The 19,912-nt window shown below is 49.9% G+C and overlaps 1 protein-coding gene across 6 annotated transcripts; it reads left to right on the top strand.

The window, feature by feature from the left end:
• Positions 1 to 79: 79 nt before the first annotated feature.
• LOC122386138 (lachesin-like) lies at positions 80 to 14,791 on the top strand. Of its 6 annotated transcripts, none has more exons than XM_043375028.1 (7): positions 80 to 233; positions 8,491 to 8,619; positions 11,338 to 11,661; positions 11,999 to 12,019; positions 12,371 to 12,601; positions 13,535 to 13,602; positions 14,303 to 14,791. In XM_043375028.1, the coding sequence occupies exons 1-6, from the start codon at positions 104 to 106 to the stop codon at positions 13,600 to 13,602; spliced, it is 903 nt and encodes a 300-aa protein (XP_043230963.1). In that variant the 5' UTR covers positions 80 to 103; the 3' UTR covers positions 14,303 to 14,791. The 6 variants fall into 6 exon arrangements, with proteins under 6 accessions (XP_043230963.1, XP_043230965.1, XP_043230969.1 ...); XM_043375033.1 differs by lacking the exon at positions 80 to 233 and adding an exon at positions 8,328 to 8,335; XM_043375031.1 differs by lacking the exon at positions 80 to 233 and adding an exon at positions 8,341 to 8,367.
• The last annotated feature ends 5,121 nt before the right edge of the window (positions 14,792 to 19,912 follow it).

Below are 19,912 nucleotides of genomic sequence, written 5' to 3'. Positions count from 1 at the left end.
CACTAGCTGTTGAAGCTACCTGTGTTGTCACACGGCCGCCTCTCCGGCCCACCCCGTCTCCGTTGTGATTCCAGTGCCGCCGGACATCTCCAGCGACGGTAACATGAGCGAGGTGACTGCGTTCGAGGGTGAGAACGTCACACTCATCTGCCGGGCGTCCGGGGTGCCGCAGCCGACCGTCACCTGGCGCAGAGAGGACGACCTGCCGCTGCCGGTCCACTCACCGACCCCAGGTCAGGGGATGTCAGATCACTGGCCCCAGGTCAGAACGGGAAGGGGCGTGGCGACCTGCCGCTGCCAGTCCACTCACCGACCCCAGGTCAGGGGATGTCAGATCACCGACCCCAGGTCAGGACAGGAAGGGGCATGGTTATCAGGTCACCTGAAGACCTGCCTCTGCCAGTCCGTTCACCGACCCCTGCAGGTCAGGGCAGGGTGGGATATGGATGTCAGGTCACCTGACGATCTGCCGCTGCCGGTCAGGTCACCGAATCCAGGTCAGGGCGGAGTGGGATATGGATGTCAGGTCACCTGACGATCTGCCGCTGCCGGTCAGGTCACCGAATCCAGGTCAGGGCGGGGTGGGATATGGATGTCAGGTCACCTGACGATCTGCTGCTGCCGGTCAGGTCACCGAATCCAGGTCAGGGCAGGGTGGGATATGGATGTCAGGTCACCTGACGATCTGCCGCTGCCGGTCAGGTCACCGAATCCAGGTCAGGGCAGGGTGGGATATGGAATATGGATGTCAGGTCACCTGACGATCTGCCGCTGCCGGTCAGGTCACCGAATCCAGGTCAGGGCAGGGTGGGATATGGATGTCAGGTCACCTGACGATCTGCCGCTGCCGGTCAGGTCACCGAATCCAGGTCAGGGCAGGGTGGGATATGGATGTCAGCTCACCTGACGATCTGCCGCTGCCGGTCAGGTCACCGAATCCAGGTCAGGGCAGGGTGGGATATGGATGTCAGGTCACCTGACGATCTGCCGCTGCCGGTCAGGTCGTCGACTCTAGGTCAGGTCACCACATTGGGATACAGAGGCCGATTATAGGTTTGACAATGTCAATAACGCAGCCATTAGAGCGGAATATGTACATTTCAGGCCACAGTGCACGTACATACAAAAGTTTTCATGTAGATGACCATTGAGTCAGGCCACTGAAACAGGCAATATGCTTCACATAGATGATGCCGGATAGTTAGGCAGCTACCTATAAAAGAGATGTTGTTGATATCTTCCCAGACTTGCCTGGCTACCGAGCCATTATTGCAAGATGCTATGACCTTCACCCTTCATTTTAACTGGATGCTCAGCGGATAATGATCCGACCAAGAGACCGACGCTACCCATCCGATCAGAAAATGCAAAGTTCCAGAAACAAGTTTGCGAAGTCGGAAACTTTGCATCCGAGTGATGGCTCGAGGTTTCTGATTTAAGTGTTCCGTTTAGTACTCGTAGAGATCGTTGATGTTTAATGCTGAGATACACTTCAACCGTGTTTTAAAGTATTCGATCATCTAGCTGCGATTGTGAGCCATCAGGGTGAAATATTTGTTTGTTTGTTGAGTTTTTAGAGCACGTCGACGACTCGACAGTGGGGTTATTATGCAATATGCATCCATTGAAATATTTCCTACAAACGTAACCTGAACGTCACAATAATACACGATGCAAAGAAGGCGCTCCCTTTACGCGAACGGAATCAAAGCATTGCATATTGTATGGTTCCGATTAGGAAGACAACCAATTAATTTCGACGATCAACATGTATGTGTTCCACTAAGTGTGGTCCACAGTTTGTAGTATAGTAGTTCACTGACCAGTTGGCCTGTGTCACTGCTGTGCCGGAGGTGATGCTCTAACTACACATGGTTAGTGTCCGAGTTTCCGCTCAGTCGGCGCTCTGATGTTCTCCGCCGTCCCCCGTTAATGCCGCTCCCGGTGTCACGTCTGATGATCCTCCGTCAGCGATTGTCGCGCCCGTTCAGCTCCTATGATGGACGCAGTAGCGGTCAGCGGTGGCTGGCGGGGTCCCTCCAGCCCCGACCCGGCTCCCGGCGCCCCGCTCGGCGCCCCGCTCGGCGGCCGCTCTGGAGCTCCGCCAGACTGCGCTGTCGCGCTGATTGATGACTTTTTATCAGATAGTGATACGGCAGACTGGCAGGGTCCCGCGGCGACCCGACCGCTGCCGTCGCGCTCAATGAAGCCGCCGCGAGCCAAACGGCCGGCCGGCACAATGCGCCAGGTCGGTAGGAATTCCGATGGGTCGTCGGCGGGAGAGGGCTCGCGCCGGTGACGGCTCCCCGGGGATTGGACTGGTCACACAGATGGGCAGAGCACCCCAGAGACAGGAGCGGCTGCAGAGAGCCGAGCGACACCCAGCGCGGTCCGAGTAGGCCAGACTCGCAGCGGGTTTGAGTCACTAACTGATAACGTTTAATAAAACGTTTTCTTAAATAAAAAGGTTATGATGAAGACACGAGAATTGCCGGATGCAGTGTATAAGTTGAAAAAGGGAGATTTCCGGTTTCTGGGATCAATCTCACAGTATCAAGCTCAGATGAAAAGAAAACTTGTATAGGAGAATCTTCACTTCACGGAAAGGATTTACCGAGGAAAGTGTTTGTAGAACAAACGGTGAGACAATTGCTTGTTTTGTTTATCGAGTAGATACACTCCCAAGCTGATTGACCAAGAGACCAGATAGAATCGTTTTCCGACATCGCTTAACTAAATTGCCATTCACTTCCCAAATTATTTCTCTATCGTTGCACTAGTTGCACCTGATCAATGTGAATGTTGACACCACAATGGTTATAACTAATAAAGTAATCCCATTTTTGCTGATATTCCTACTGCGAGGCTCTGTCCAGCTGCACTTCATGCTTGGTAGTTTCTATACCCAGTCACAGATGGCGCTAGTGCCGCGCCTGTGAGGCTAGGCTGTACCGTATCACACGCAGCCAGTGAACTGACCGCATCATCGCATCTGTTTATTGAGGGGATGTGTTACTGATAGAGAAGCAACCCATTAGCTCCATAACACGTTTCTGCAGAGAAAGTAACCTCAGTAATAATTACACTGAGCGTCACTGAGGCACGCATCGAACTCCGCTGAGTAGCCTCTATTTAAATGTCACGGACCTGACAAGCTGTATTGTCGGTCGTAAGATGAGCCGACCGACTAATGGTTGGCCAACATCAGACCCTGCGCGCGGAGCTGGCAGCACAATGCGTGCTATACACGCTGCCTGCCTTCGTCGTACAGGCGCCCAGGCTTGTTTTGCACGGGGCTGATTGAAAATCGACCCGACTGAAGAGACGTTCTTTGGCGACGTTCAAGCAAAAGCCTCGTCTGTGCGCTCGTCTGATTGTGACCGAATGCTGTCCGAAGCGCACCACACACGGCACACATGCGATTCTGCCGAGGTATAAGGCCTTCCCGGCTTCATCAGCGGCCCGGAAATCAGCGACGAGCTCTGATGGACGTAAAAACCACAGCCGAACAAATCAATCAACCGGCGGCCCAACTTTTTAGGAACCGGTGTCCCTGTGAAGGAAAATTGCATCGGAGGTAACCTATTGATTGAGAAATTTTACTTTTTACTTATTTTTGTATTATTTGTACCTTTTTAGGTACGTACCTCATACCTATAGTTCTACAACATATTGAAATAGGCGTGAAAAGCAATGCTGCCGTGCAATGCCAATAAGCATATCATTAGTTATTGCCTTGGTACCAAAAATACCATTGAGTTATTTATCAGCTGTTTCCGAATCACCTATCTCTGATATGCTGTATATTGTATATAACCATGTCTACTGATGCCCTTTTTTGCCCATGAACCTAATAAGCACGGCAAATTTGCCATTTGGGGAGAAAATAAATCACTTTTATAATAGGTAACAGTGGCAAGTCTATATTGATTTACAAGCAAGGCCTCGTCTAACATGTTAACTGGGGGGGCCAAACCCCCGCAGTCATCGACCTGGCCCCCCCCCCCCAGTCAGGGCAAAAAGTCCCTACTGGGGGGGCCGGCAATAGTCAAAAGGCAAACGAATTTTTATTTCGCGGCGTCAGTGCACATAAAAACAAATGCGTAAACGAAACGATGCAATGTGACCACATTGAAATAGGTACCCCATTACCTAGGGCTGTTATGTGTTTATTTTATTTACCTGAACCTTTTTTCGCTCAGCAATACGTTACATTTCGTCTTTTCAGGCGACCAACTCCGTGTCCCGGATATTCTTTTTTCATTAATTTTGTCCGAACCTTTTGAATGGAAGGATTCACAAGTACAGAGCCCCCGCCAAGCAGAGCTTTGCGTTGGCCCTGCCCTCTACCCTCCGATCGCGCAATTCGTGATCTATGACAGAATTTAGAGCCCAAAGTTTAACGTATGCACATAGCCGCGCACGGCCGGTCCCCTCACTGACTTCGAATGGCTACGGCCTGCCACCAACCGTAACCATACTCGCCAGGAGGCTCATAAAGATCGTGCGATGTCGCGCTTCGAACCTGGACTGTTATAACCGGGACGCGTGCCCTCACCACGCGGAGTCCAAGGCTCTACCGGCAAAAATTTCTCCTTTAGGTATCAATCTGTTGTTTCTGTCCTCGCCCCTCGGGGCGTCAATCTCTTGTTTTTGCCTATCGTCGTCCTCGCTAGCGGCGTCCAACTTCTGGCTGGACGGTCACCGGTGTGCTGCTAGAGTAGCTCCTAATCGTAATGAAGCAGGCTCCCGTTCTGAGTGGTCAAACGTAGGCGCAGATGCCAGATTGGTGGTCTGTCTGTGGGGACGGGAACTCTGACAGCTGGATTATCTTAAGAAGTCGGCATGGAGTCCTGGAGGGCAAATGCCAGCCACTTCGTGTCCCAACTCCCAACTGGCCTCAAAGCACTACTATCTTCATTTTTGTTTAGTTTATAGCCTCTGACGAGTGACGACCTTAAGGTTGTGTCGAAGATCCACGGCGATTACGGAGAATCCACCTGAGAAGACATCAGTCTCCATGTTGATACACAGGCATTACACTGGTCTGAGGGGGCCCTAGTGGGAAAATACGGTCTCCACTCAGATTGACCCTTAAAGCCTGGTATGGATCATATAAAACCAGTGTGGGCTACCATACAGGCCGACGTAGGTCCAGAAGCTGACATTAGCCCTCAGAGATCGGCATCGAGCGCTCAGAGGGACCCATCAGAAACCGATGTGGTTCTAAAAAAAATGCGCATGGGCCCTCGACATAAGGCTCGGCGTGCAAATTCCTTAGACACGGCTGACGGCACTGCCACTCAAACACACACTCAACAACGAGAAGTGTGATTATTATTGTCTGATGATGCAATGTGAGGAGGCTATAAACAAATATACAAGCATGGGTCGGATGGCCTACTATTTTTTTTTAGTTTAAAAAAAAAATATTCATGGTGTCAGGGCTGTGATGAAAAATAAGTGGTCTAAATCCGGTGAGAAAACAGGATTTGGTGGTACCCTAGGTTTGGCTCCTTCAGTCTCTGGCCCCCCCAGTGAAAATTCCTTAGACGAGGCCCTGTTTACAAGGCACCCGATCTCTATGTTTACACACAAAGGTCGAACGGCCCAAGAACCCGAACTATCCACCCGACCTCTTTCGACCCCGTCCGACCCTGGGTGACCCCTAAGGGCGCAGCTCTGCCCTCGGAGGTCGGCACTCGGCAGTCGACCGTCAGAGGCAGTCAGAGTCCGCCGGAACTCGGCTTCGAACAGCGAGTTCGAACTAACCGGCCTAATCCGACGACATGATTTGTCTTCGTCAGCGCGCGCCGAACGAGCTGGCTGCTGGCCGCTCTCGCTCGGCATTCTGCCGCGGTATGGCCGGCCGGCGGCAGACAGCGCCAGCGCCGGCCGCCGGCTCTCAAACACGCATCGCTCTCATTGTCCGCGCGTTTCACCGAGCGCCATATGGGTGGGAGGGATGGGAGGCGACAAAGAGCGTCAGCGGGGAGGACGGGGGATGGGGTAGGGGGAGAGAAGGGGAATGTCCCGCTTAGTGCTCCTTCATAGATAACTACATATGTGAAGAAGATGGAACCGAGGAGCTTGAGAATCGAATCAAGAGAATGCGTACGCGTAGGTAAAGAACACATTCCGAGGGACCGTTTATGTCTCCACAGCTATGCTTGGGCTGCATGTTGAGACATAAAGACGCCCTCGGCAGTAAAATGCCACTGCAGCCCAGAGCCTGAGCCGTCGTCTAACGTGCACACTGCACAGCCCACGAGCAAGTGACAGACGGATGCGCCGCGGCTCTTCACGGAAGCTGAATCTCCGACCCCGGCATACGCTCAGAGACTGGCGGCCCCATAAATATTACATGGCGAGATCTGGAGACCATTTAGTGGCCTGTTCCACCCGTGTTAGAGCAAACAGTGGAAGCCTAGTACGCTGTGACCCGGCCGGGGCTCGCAGCCACCGAGGACCGCTTTAAACTGGCAGCGCCGGTGGCATTTAGCCGAGCAACTTCGCGGCTTGACATTCAATCTTTCTCGAAGCTGGCTTCTTTGAAATCCCATTCACTTATTAACTTTTCATCATTGAAGGATCAGATATATTTTCCCGGGGGACTTGGAGTTAAGTCGGGATGATTTGCAAGACGTTTCCAAGCTCGGGCACTATATGACTGTGCGGTCCGGGTCAACCGAGCGCATGGTCATAGTTTGCATACCTCTGAGCTGTCATACGTAAGGTTGATACTAGCCGTTTTCACGACGGCCATCTGGTACATAGCTAGTGCACATCTGGTGCAGATTAGGTCAAATCAGGTTCAGTGTGTCTCTTACTAGCTATCAGCTAGGGTTGCACTAATTGCTTATATGCCTGCTTTGTCATATTATCAGAGAGCATCATCGATGAAAACACTGAAATAAATTCATAAAATACAGATATTTGCTGTGAAAGAGATTAGGTGCAGATTTGGTCAAATTAGGTGCACTCGCTGGATAGCCCGTCGGTGAAAACGGTCACTGTCGTAAGAGATACCGCTCAACCATTTCAGTCAGCCTCACCGCAAACTATGACTGACATATGCGTGGTTTATGTTGTAGGTATGCGCTTATTGCGTGGTGAGCACTGAGTTTGGGAAATGATATCTTCATTCTTCATAGCTTTGATGCTGTTTTTTCCGTATAGAAGTCTTGCGACTGATATCAAGGTTGTCTGCAAGTAAATGCATGCTCGTTGGGAACTGCGGTAGACCATCGGCTAACGGACACCTTGCGCTAGCCGTCAGTTTCCCCGTGTGAATAGATGATAAAGATGGCATATGTCATGCCATTGCATCGTCAAAATCGGCTATTTATGCTCGCATTAATCATGATCAACATTACTGACGAAGACAAGAAGCTGCTTACTTAATAACTGAAATATATTGCGAGTACCTACAGTACTCACTGTTGTTCCAATTCAGAAATTTCGTCCCGACTCCAGCCGACTCAACTGCCATACTCGCAACGAGCAATAAATCAAAAAGAAATGAATAGCCTCTCTGATTCCAACTAACGTTAATAATAGCGGAAATAAATAACTAGATTAACGTTATCAGATACATAGCAAACCAGCTGGATGGAAATATGTTTGCAGTAATTATAGAATTCAAAGCACTTAACCATCTTGGCCATTGTATTCGTGAAATTTTGAAGCACAGTGGAAAGTCTTGTGCTACGCGGCCCTGGTGTTACCATGCAATAAATAATCAATGTGCATCGAATTTCATCGAATAAAATCTCATCGGATTGCATCACTTTGCTCTCCTCATATGCCCGACTATGATGAAAGAAACGCCTGCACCCGGCGTTGTGTTGAACTGTTGATCTACCTGGCTTTAGGAATTAAAACAGAAATTGCATTATTCTGGATGACTTTTCCGCTTCTCACCGATTTCTCGGGCAGTGTGACAGGCTCATTTCAGATACAATTATGCCGGCTCTTGACTCGACTCAATAGAAAGGGGTCGTGATCGTATCTTGATGAATCGCTCGAGATACGGCCCGTGCCACACAATCGGTTCTGGATCGGCACAGAAAACGGCTCATGGCAGTGCATGCCTTATGCGATCAATGCGCATACCGGCGAATTTTAAAACGGTCAAAGCTTTATCAGCAGATTTTCACTGACCGAGATAAGCACACGAAAGACTGGTGGGCTAGTCATGGCCTCACATATCTATAGCGCTGTAGCTGTGCGACTTGCTGGGTGCGCCTCTGCGCTGACCCGGGGCCGACCGGTCACGTGACTGTGTCGGTGGCCCGTGCCGCTCGCTGGATGTGAGCCCATTTCAATTTCGGCCGTTACGATCGGGCCGGCTGGCCGCGTGACCAAGTTCATCCCTGTTCATTAGTGTATTGTTCATTATCCATTGCCTTAAAAGGCTCGCAAGAGCATTGCAATATAATGAATAGAGTGACGTTCGTGCACTTTATTGATAATGAATTGTGTCGGCAGTGTACACGATGGGTGGCTCGCGACTGGAGCTCGGCGTCGTCAGGAGACACTTCTCCTCCGACTACTACTGCATCGCCTCCAACGGATGGCCGCCCGCCGTCAGCAAACGCGTCCAACTGCGCGTCAACTGTGAGTAGAAACGTCCAACTGCGCGTCAACTGTGAGTAGAAACGTCCAGTTGCGCGTCAACTGTGAGTAGAAACGTCCAGTTGCGCGTCAACTGTGAGTACAAACACTGGAGCGCTCGTTTAACGGCGGGTCAACTGCAAGAACGGCTATACGCTTGTACATAGCTACACTACATATCAGTTTTAAGTGACGCAGGGTTCACAAATATGTGTTTGAGTGTTTGCAAATTAACCAGACGAGATAAGAAATTGTCGTTACTTACGTAACAACGTGGCAATCAGAAACTGTATAGGCGGCAAGGACGTTGCTATCGATGTTGGCCAATTGCAAATAAATCGTTTGTGCTCTGAGCGGTAAACATCAAAGTGTTGTTGTGTACTGTGGGTTAGTTCTCGGATTTCATTACGAGACGGCATGTTTGGCCACGGTCACACTGGCGGCACTTCTGACGAGCTGCACCTTGACTCGATCGCGCTAACCGCACCTTTAGGGAGTCACTGCGGCAATAGAATCAGTGACGCAGAACATAGGCGTAGCAACGTATCTCTTTGGTGAAGGATACCTTTCACCAAAGTTTCAGATTGGTGAAGGATCCTTCACCAATCTTGGACAATGCAAGGGAGGGTCTTCACCTACCTAGTACCTATGCTTAGAACTACTGGATTCGACGGTTGATCAAATGTCTGTTTTTTAACCCGCGCCCGGCTGGGGGTCCTGGATTTCCACGCCCTGCTGGGGGGGGGGGGGTGTTTGAACCCCCCCCTCTAACTCGGCTCCTGGGCCACGTAGCGATACGCGGAAGGCGGCGTTCGAAAGAGCGCCAAAAATAATGACGAAATCACTTAGGTCACTTTTTGGTCAGGTCAAAGGTCAGGTCACCAGAGGTCATTGAAGGCAAAATTTCGCCGATTTCCAGGTCGAATGTCGACAATTTCCAAGAAGCCAACGCATAGCTCGGGAACCAATAGAGCTACAGCGCCACGGAAAAGCGCATTCGATAGCCCTATTAACGCCCTTTCTGAGAAATTCGCTCAGATTTGACCTAACGTCAACGGTTTTGCCTGCAGGGGGCAAAAACTGCCAAAATAGACGATTTTTCGGGAACAGTTTTTCTGCAATAACTTTTGACTCAAGCCTTGCACGAGCTTTCTTTTACCGACATCGTGTTCCTCTTGTCAAGACGCATCGAATGAACTATAATTTGACATTGAAAGTTCAACTTAAAAATTTGACCTCTGGTCAAGGTCATGATTTGACCGGACATTGTCATGTTGCATATTAGTGGATCTGTATCGTCGAGCTGGACATATATAAGGCGTTTTCATCGCTCTAGCATGCCTCTTTCAAAAGTTAGTCGCAAAAAACTGTTAGATACCATTTGTGACCTGAGATGACCTCAGGGGCATAAACAGGGGTCACGGGTGCCGTTTTCATGTTCAGTGTGTCAAAGTTACTTGTAATTTAGTGTTTGAGAGTGTTTAGAATGACTTTCGTCCGAAAAAGACGGTTTTGAATTTTCTCCCATTGACTTTTAATACCTAGAGGTCGCAAAATTGACCCGACCTTAGGTCACCGATATGAAAATTCCGAATTTTGTACATACTGTTGCACTTATCAATTGCTGAAAGCTTCAAAGCGATCCGTCACTTGGTGTAGCTATGGTATACATTGAAACATTTTATGATGTGTTTATGAGGTGAGGTCACTTGTAGCGACCTGGTGACCTGACCTTGAAGGACCCTGGTCTGAAATTTTCACAAAATGTATAACATTGATAGATGATAAGGTGCCGCCGTTTTTCAGATATCCGCGAAAAACCGCAGGGGGGGGGGTGTTCAAAAACCTCCCCCCCTCCCAGCAGGGCGCGGGTTAACACACTTTGACCATTTGCCCCAGTAGTCAAAATTCCTTAGTCGAGGCCCTGATTTACATCTTGCTGTCATGGCAAGATGCACAATTCAATTTTAGGCAGGCATTGAAAATTTGACGTTAATGGGATGATAAGGGCGTAAGATATCTGCGAAAAACAAGGGGTTGGCGAAATTCGCCCCCCCCCCCGCTTGCACTGTGCGTGTTGGTTGGCACGGTCCTGTCCCTTTTCATAAGGTTCAGGTGGCATCCTTCACCAATATTTTTGGCGCTCCTACACCCATGACGCAGAAGGTCATTTGAATGTCAAAAAGTCATGCCATGCATAGTCGAGCCTGGCAATCGCCAGCTGCCTTTCGAAAGCGCTTATTAGGGCTAACCTTCTTGAAGCACACTACAAAATTTGCTTTCTTGCGGAGAGAGGGAGAGACTGAGAGGAGAGACTAAAAGAGAGAGAGGGAGGGAGAGAGAGAGAGAGAGAGAGAGAGAGAGAGAGAGAGAGAGAGAGAGAGAGAGAGAGAGAGAGAGAGAGAGAGAGAGAGAGAGAGAGAGAGAGAGAGAGAGAGAGAGAGAGTTTGGCGGCCGAGGGCAAAGCGAGGTCTTCCTGCCTTTGCCTTTTCCAGTTATCGGTATTTTACTTGTATCATGGAAGGTGTTTGTTAATTTCAGACCCGGTGCATTTGTCTGACCCATGCCCCGCGCCTGCGGCATGGGTCCCCCCGGAGGTGCGTGGTTTAAAGTCACGATGTATTCGTCTGACCCTGCCCCGTGTCTGCGGCATGGGTCCCCCGGAGGTGCGTGGTTTTAAGTCACGAGTATTCGTCTGACCCTGCCCCGTGCCTGCGGCAGTCGCCCCGGAGGTCCGCGCCGCTCGCCGGGTGGTGACGGCCGTGCGCGGCCAGAACGCCAGCCTCGAGTGTGCGGTGGAGGCGTGGCCGCGCGGCCTGTGCTACTGGAGCGGCCCGCAGCCGGCGGCGGGTCGCTGGTCGCCGCGGCCCGGCGCCGTGCTGCAGGGCGGCGACCGGCTGCGGATCGGCCTGCTGGCCGCCGCCGCCCACTACCGGCGCCGACTGGTGCTCACCGTGCACAGCGTGGCCGGCACAGACTTCGGCAGGTACCGGTGCGCCTGCGAGAACCCGCTCGGAGAGGCGCACGACACGGTCGAGCTCAGAGGTGAGGCGGGGCCAGTCGCGGCCGACGTGTGGGGCTCCAGCTTGGTGAAGTTTTGCACAAGCATAAATGTAGTTCAGATCTTTACCAGTTCGGTTCTACAGCATCCACCTTGGGGTAGCTCTCGACCCTGAAGGACTTGGACTGCAATGTAAAAAAAAGCACGCTTCGGTAATCGTAGGAGGACTTATGCTCATAGTCTATAGTTTAAGCAAAAAATCTATTATTTCTAATAGTGCCTGCGCTTCGATTTGTATGAGTTATATTGCTGCTACCGATATGTGCTGGCTCCAACGGCGCCGTTGTGAGCGTCATTAGCAACCAGTTTCCTCCATTGCAGATGTAACACCGAAACAAAGGCGTGAGTAAAAAATGCCTGTTCGGCGATCTGAAATGCATTTGAACGTTTACCGTCCCTAGTTACATTCCATATACTCCTTGTTTGTAGTGATGTCTTATATGCTATTTTGCCCATTCTATGTATAGTGTTTGTCATTTTAAAAGGCATGCCGTCTTACCTCATACCTACCCCTTCGGTATTTTTCTGTAGGTAACTATTAGGTACCTATAGGCTGAATCCAAAGTAAAAGTTGTATAAACATGCATAACACGTGTGGGAACAACTGCATACAAGTACTCAGTTATTGCTGTCAGTTGATATTGACGGAGTTTACAGCAAAACTCCTCACTCCTGACCTGACCTGACCCTCAGACCAGAGCGGCAGAAGGGGCGGCAGTTTCAGCAGCAGCAGCAGCAGCAGCAGCGGCAGCAGCAGCCGGCCCCCCAGCGACCCGTACCGGCGGCGGCGGCCAGAGCCGGGAGGCTCTACCACACTCAGCCGGGGGACCGGGTACGGCGGTACCTTCCAGGAGAGGGTACCGTACTCCCAGACAGAGGACGAGAGCGCAGCGGAGGAGCGGCGACCCGCGGCGGGAGCGCCAGGTCAGTGGACCGACGCATCGAGCTGAGTTCTGACAAACTACTATGGACGTCAAACCCTTTGAGACCCCACTTTTTTGCGATAATTTTTAAATGCGTCAACTCTCGTTGACAATATTCTGGCAATGTGTGTTTCAGAACCTGCCAAAACTTTTATTACTAAGGTATTTTGACGCCAAACGATTATGAAAGGTACTTCTCATTCACTCGTAATGTTAAATTTCACGGAACGAATCTGCTGTTTGGGTAGAGGCTACGCGCTCATGGGGCGGAGCCACGTAATGACGTCAGCGCTAAGCTCCGCCCTACCCCTCCGGCGCTCCTTGCCCGGCGACCGGTCACTCGCGTCTCTCGCTCCATTCAGGCTTGATGGTGGGCGGTAGCTGGTAGCGGTAGCGGGCGCTGGTAGATGGCATTTAGAGCAGATGGCGCTGGTGGCGGGGCTCGAGTGTGGCCAAGCGCAAGCCTCTGCCCGGGCCTGAATTGACCTTAACATTACGAGTGAATGAGAAGTACCTTCCATAATCGTTTGGCGTCAAAATACCTTAGTAATAAAAGTTTCGGCAGGTTCTGAAACATGCATTGCCAGAATATTGTCAACGAAAGTTGAAGCATTTAAAAATTATCGCAAAAAAGTGGGGCCTCAAGGGGTTTGACGTTCATAGTAGTGTGGGCGGATTAGTAATACTATGATGGGGGGTGGACGATTGAAAGAAAGAAAGAAAGAGAGAGAGAGAGAAAGAGAGAGAAAGAGAGAGAGAGAGAGAGAGAGAGGGGGGGGAGAAAGAGGGAGAAAGAGATAGAGAGGTGATACATCAGCACGGATATTAGACATTTACCACCGTCTTCAATCATCTGTAGGTATGTAAGTGAGCGCTCGCCACTGTCGGTAATTCCATGAACTCACACAGTTACGTTTTCTTCGGATTCTTTCAGGAATGACATCATTGGTGCACCTCCTGGCTGTGCCGATTCTTCCTGTTATTCTGCATTGCACAACGTAGGTGAGTAACCAAACAGGGCTTACTTTTGAAGCATATTGGTTGGGAAAGTGTTTGGACCGCTGAAAGTTGGTCATAAGTTTTGATTGGGTGCACTGCGGTGAATATATGTAGACCGATATGATGACTCACGGTGGAACACTGTACCTATCAAATGGGGTAGTAGGGATGAATTTTTATTAGTGGGCGGTATGCCGTGGGATGGCTATGGACGAATATCTATAGTCTATACACATAGCTTCTCAGTAAACCGAATGCCACTTTACGAACTTTTACACATCTTCTTCTCAAAAATATTTGTATCACAGTTTGCAGCATAAGCACTGGCCAGTTTTCCTCGTTACCTACCGCTGCACCATTTGTCTAGCACAGCACACCGCTCCCTGCCCTGATTCACTATACTCGTGTTGCTGCCCCCTCCCCCCCCCCCCCCCCCCCGCCGTGTTCAGGCCGCTCCTCCCCGTCGGAGGGGCCGCCAATCGGCCGACGTCAGCCGTGTCAGAGCCGACTCATCGGCGTTCACCGGGCGCCAAGTTAGGTACCGGCGGCCATGTGTCGCTAACAGCCGCCCCCAGTCGTCATCGGATCGCTGTCGATCCTGGCGCTCCGACATCACTTCATCGCCGGCCGGCGCAACAACCGGCAAACTTTCGCCGAAATTGGCCCGCTCCGACTCGGCTTTGACCGGCAATTTACGTTTCAGAGCCGGCCGGCTCGACATGAGACGCCGCGCCCGAGGAGAGAGTGGCGGAGGCGGGGAGAGAGCGGCGGGAGGAGGGCGCTCATCGGGATCGGACGCGCTGAGTGGCGCCTAATGTGGACGCTAACGGGTGTAACGACACATATCTCAGAGGCTGGCGGCGAGCGTCGGTCGGCGGGCGTCCGCGCGCCGACACCGCCGCCGGCTCAGCGGGCCCTCAGCGGCGAGCGGCGGCGGGCAGCGGCGAGGAATGGCGGGCAGGCAGAGATGCGTGCTTCATCCGGGGCTGCGGGATAACGTACCTTTGAGTAGAACGAAGAGATTGAGTAATTCAGGGAGTTCAATGAAACCTAACACCAAAAAAATGTGTAAGGATTACGTGCTTTCTGTTCTGGATGCGCGCGGTGCGCTTTTGCTTTTATTTTGTTTGCGCAGGTGTGTAGGAAAGTTGTGAGTTACTTAGTATTGGCATAAATGTGAATGCATTATGCAGCTATTGTTTTCTGGTTGTGGGGATGCTTTCAATCGATCGTTATCGAGCATTATCGTATGGGATAATGCAGACTTGCCAGGCGGTTCTTCATTCAAACAAGATGGCTATCTACGAGTATGTGCCACAATGGAAGAGGTCTACCTGTTTTATTATCAGCCATGCACTGATTCATGAGAGCATGAAATAGCCCGTGTAAGGTGCAACAGAGCTAGAGAGGAAGGTATCTTGTTGTCCTCAACAACTAATTATTGCATAATAGGATAGAAGAGTACAATGATAATTTGTCATTTATTTTGAATACCACATCTCACATGCTCGGCATGCCTATACGTTCCTGCCTTTTTCAACATCCCGTTGATTTTAATGCCAACCGTTCCACCTCATGTCAACAAGTATTTTAACATGACATGACCGACTTTGCTATTTTTTTGTGCTAGCGTAAGGGTTCTGTGTGTTGCGGTTTGATAATGTCAGTGGGGCGCTCTTGATTGGTCACCTTTAAATGAGGCGTAAAGAAAAAATGCATCAGTCTACAGTCATGGATATTAGCAGGTCCACAAACACACCCCATAGAAGTATAATTTATTACACATCACCTGTGTTAAGTTATTTATTTCCCTTTTTCTTCTCAAAATATATCGTTTTATTCGTCATGAATAACTATACAGTAGAATCCGCTTAGTTAATCCACCTTGGTGACACGGCGTTTTGGATTTATTAAGCGGTTGCTTTATTAACCGGAGTCAGTTATCATTCCATTGAGAAATCCGTGAACAGCTCAAGTGGCCACAATAAGTGGCTGGATTTATTATCCGAGGATTTATTAAGCGGATTCTACTGTACCAAATGTAGATCATGGTGAGGTATGCCTACAGCAAGGTGGGGGTGATCTTTTCCATTAATTATCAGTCACTTCATTGAGCGATGTTGTGTCATTTTTAATGTGAAGTGAATAGATAAGACCTATAAGACCAGCTCATATATATACCAAAATATCTAACTGTCCAATAAACTTCATATTTTTGCTCCGCGAAAAGATGGAAAGTAAGAACTGAGTTCCAGCGACCTGTCATCAATACATGTATGTACCTATAATAGCTGCGAATGTCGCTGATGGGTAATGCATGGCCATCGCCCGTATACCACAGTTGAGCAATAAATATCATCAAGCTGTTTAAAACCCAACAGTTATTTTTGAGGAGAGTAATTTAATAGTTAGATCTCTTCAGACAATCTCCTATGGGTGGAGCGTGATCATGATGATTTCAAATTTTGTCGCTGTAAATATTTTGCCAGAAATGCTATTTTGTATGCATTTGAGCATTTGGTATACTGTCTTCCAGTGTGGGAAACCACCATCTTCAGCTCACTCGGATTTACTTCTCGCCCGTCTGACGTTTTGGTTGCCTGTATGCTATGCTGCTGAAATAAAAACGTTTAGAGCTCAGTGTTCGGTATGGCTGTCATATTACCACGATCTGTTTGGCATTTTTTTGCGAGCATGTTGAAATAAATGTGTTGTTGAAGTTCTTGTAATGTTTCAAGCTGTCTGAAACTGAACTACCTTGAGAAGGAATGTTATGCTCATATAAAACGCCTCTAGAGGCTTAGTACACTCGATTGGTGACATCTGACACGGTCTCATCTTCCTTATTGACAACTTGATTCTTAGGTTAGTCTCCAATACCCATGCGAGCCGCAGTGGTAGCTATGGTGGTTTGTCTACATAGATAGATGGGTATGTGAAGCCATGCAGATTTGATGAATATGAACAGGAGTTTGACATCCGTATTTCGGGTTGTAACGGTTATTGTACCACATTTGATCATTTACTTCGTCTTTTGTAATGTTACATAGTTATTGAATTAGTATAAATTCAATAACGGACAATTTTGTGAATAAAATAGCTTGCCATCATGGTCTTGATCATTGCTTTGATTGCAAAATATCATATGCAGACAGTGCTGCATAATTAGTTTATAAAGAACGTCGCGGCAAGCAATCGGCAATCGGCTTTACAATGTTGCAAAAATGACGATCTTAAAAACGCATGCCTATACTTTGCTCCGAAGCTGGGCGACCGTCACAGTACCTATGCAATTGACCACGTAGGATATGCTTGAGATTGGCAGAAAACGCTTGTTTGCCTCAATTATATTAATGTATGTAAAAGCCAGTGACGTGGTCTCCTTTTTTCTTCGTGGCTAGCATCCGCCCAAAATTAGTTACCCGGTCCATTTACAACTAATTTACAAGCTCTTTCGGCACTTTGGAACTCCTTGGTCTACAAGCCTCGGGGGATATGATGCGGCTGCCATTTGGACAATTAGATTTCGGTGTTGTTTTTGGCGTTAGGCGCAGCTGTGTCTCTCGTCGCGACACTGGGGACGCCGACTCGCCAACAGATGCTAGCTTACACCATGTTTTTACCGATCCACAGCCACCGCCACCACTCAGTGGATCCTGAGAAAGTGAAAAGGCCAGCGACACCAGTCATCACTCAGACTCGTAAAGAAACCCAGGGATCAAAGCCATGGCCTAACGCCGTTTATAATTCAATCCATTCTCATCATGCTCGCCACCGGACACGGTGTAAAGCAGTTTATGACGTTGGACGGCCGAGTCCGGCGCTGTGTAATTCAGAGCGCCGTGTCGGCGGCTGAGGGTCTAACCAACCGTCTGACTCTTCCGACCGCCGGAGCGCCGCGCTGGGGCGCACCGCTCGGGACCCGAGCCGGCGGTCGTCTGTTAACTTTGAAACAGATGACGCGCCAGGCACGCCCTCGTGACGCATCTCCATATTCGATCGCGCCTGATGGGGACCCGGCGGGCCGGCCTGCGGCCCTAATGGGTGACAGCGCCGCGCGCGGCCGCATGGTCACCGGCGGCGCATGTCGCTAAACTAGTCTCATCCAACTGACGGAGCGCACCCAGGTCGCCGCCGCCGACGGCACGGTTAATGATGGCCCCTCTGCATACATAATGCGCGTCGCCGGCGACGCAAACGACGCCGGGGAAGCGTCGGGCGCGACGGCGGCGCGGGCAGACCGGTAACGGCCGGGCCAGCTGTCCCCAGCCGGCGCCAACGAGCCGCTAACAGCCGCCCCGACTCAACTCACAGGCCACCACACACGGCTCCGCCGACTCGTGTCGGGAACTCGGCCGAACTCGAGAGGGTCACACCTCGGAATGGGAAGGAGGGGGGCACGGGCGAGAGGTGACAGTTGAGGCACCACGAGGGGAATGGTGCGGAAAGAAACATTGCGAAGATAAGTAGGGGAGAAAAACGTAAGAAGTATATCAGGATTTTTTTTTTTTTTTTACAGACGGACTTAACTTTTCTTTCTTGGCATGGAAGACGGATTGAAATAAACAGTAACTGATGAAAGATAACCGGCCGATGCCTTCATTCACTTGACGTCTTTACCGGAAGAACGGACACGATTTATCGCCAGTCCGCGTATTTGATAGCCCGGGTATATCGTAACGACGGAGGCCCCAGACCGATTGAGCTATGGACTGGATCGCCGGACAGTTTTTTTTTTTTGTATGAGAGGGAGGGAGACCATACCAGCAACAGCCTAATGTCGACCTTATCGATCCTTTAAAGTTTAAACTCTCATCAAACGGCTACAAAATGGTCTCAATAGACGGAATGAGCCGCGGCCAGCAAGGCCAACGCAGACACATGAAGTTAGTTACCAAAACTTTTCACAGAAAGTGTAAACGAATGCGTGAGCTTTGAAATGAGTACGAGTAGGTATCTATGTATGAGTTATGAGGATTGAGTAGGCATGAGTAGGACTGAAGTGATTAAATAACCTTGCCCAAGCTTTCCACCTGCGTGTTCTACACACAAACTGTGGCGCTGCCGTGAGTAAGACACCGCATTGCGACAGGTCAGATGATGTGTCCTCGCCGCGGTCCGGGGACGCTGTGCGTGTCCTGTATAACGTCACGCGGCGGCGTCACGACACTGACGTCACGGCCGAGAGGGCGCCGAGAGGACCCACTTGGGCGCCGCGCCGCCGCCCCACCTGTGACGTAACGGTGACGACACTCGGCTCTCGTGTCGTCCAGAGTCTGCGGCTCTCAATGGTGCCGCCTCAGCCGGAGCGGTGCGGATTTCACACCGAGTTACATCGCGGCCCGGCCGTCTCTGATAGTACCTATAGAGGTCAACCGGGCTTGACACTCGGCTGGATATGTGTGAATATGGATGTTTCTTGCTTCGTTTATGGGCTGGATTCTGCTGTTCGAATGGAAAGGCCAAAGTATTTACATGAAAGCTGAATATAGCTACAAACTTGCACTTTTTGCGTACTTTATGTTTAACAATATTCAATCATAAAAAAAGAGATTAAGTTTCTCGCTCGAGAAGAAACGATGCTTTGCTGATCGTGCTACCGCCTCCAGCAGGTAGAACCGTCTTGTTGAGACGGTTACCTTACCTATGCATAGGTTCTCGCAATTGGTTATTTAACCCGCGCCCTGCTGGGGGGGGGGGTGTTTGAACACCCCCCTTGTGGTTTTTCGCGAATATCTCAAAAACGGCGGCGCCGCCGTTTTTGGTACACCTTATCATACATCAATTCTACACATGTTGTGAAAATTTCAGACCAAGGTCATTCAAGGTCAGGTCACCAGGTCACTTGAAGTGACCTCACCTCATAAAAAGTTTCAATGTCTGTCATAGCTACACCGAGTGACCGATCGCTTTGAAACTTTCAGCGATTGCTAAGAGCAATAGTATGTACAAAATGTATATCTCAGAATTTTGATATCGATGACCTAAGGTCAGGTCAATTTTGCGACCTCCCCATTATAAGTCAATGGGAGAAAACTGAAATGCGCCTCTTTTGGATGAAAGACATTATAAACACTCCCAAACACCGAATTACAAGTGGTTTAGACACACTGAACATGAAAATGGTGTCCGTGACCCTTGTTTATGCCCTGATGTCATCTTAGGTTACGAATGGTATCTAACAGTTTTTCGCAAATAACTTTTGATAGAGGCATGCTAGAGCGATGAAAATGCCTTAGATGTGTTCAGCTCGACGATACGGATCGACTGATATGCAACATGACCCTTTCCGGTCAGGTCATGACCTTGACCT

Source organism: Amphibalanus amphitrite, unplaced genomic scaffold, assembly GCF_019059575.1.
Source record: "Amphibalanus amphitrite isolate SeventyFive unplaced genomic scaffold, NRLGWU_Aamphi_draft 000241F_arrow, whole genome shotgun sequence".
Taxonomy (NCBI): Eukaryota; Metazoa; Arthropoda; class Thecostraca; order Balanomorpha; family Balanidae; genus Amphibalanus; species Amphibalanus amphitrite.
Note: the sequence above shows the minus strand (reverse complement) of the source record. Positions and strands in the feature narration are given on the sequence as shown.

What these genes read in the sequence shown, in the direction of transcription:
- LOC122386138 (XM_043375028.1), top strand. Translation starts at nt 104, where the DNA reads ATGAGCGAGGTGACTGCGTTCGAGGGTGAGAACGTCACACTCATCTGC. An exon ending in CGACACGGTCGAGCTCAGAG is followed by an intron (nt 11,662 to 11,998) that starts GTGAGGCGGGGC and finishes CCTCCATTGCAG; the next exon opens with ATGTAACACCGAAACAAAGG. An exon ending in TGTAACACCGAAACAAAGGC is followed by an intron (nt 12,020 to 12,370) that starts GTGAGTAAAAAA and finishes CCTGACCCTCAG; the next exon opens with ACCAGAGCGGCAGAAGGGGC.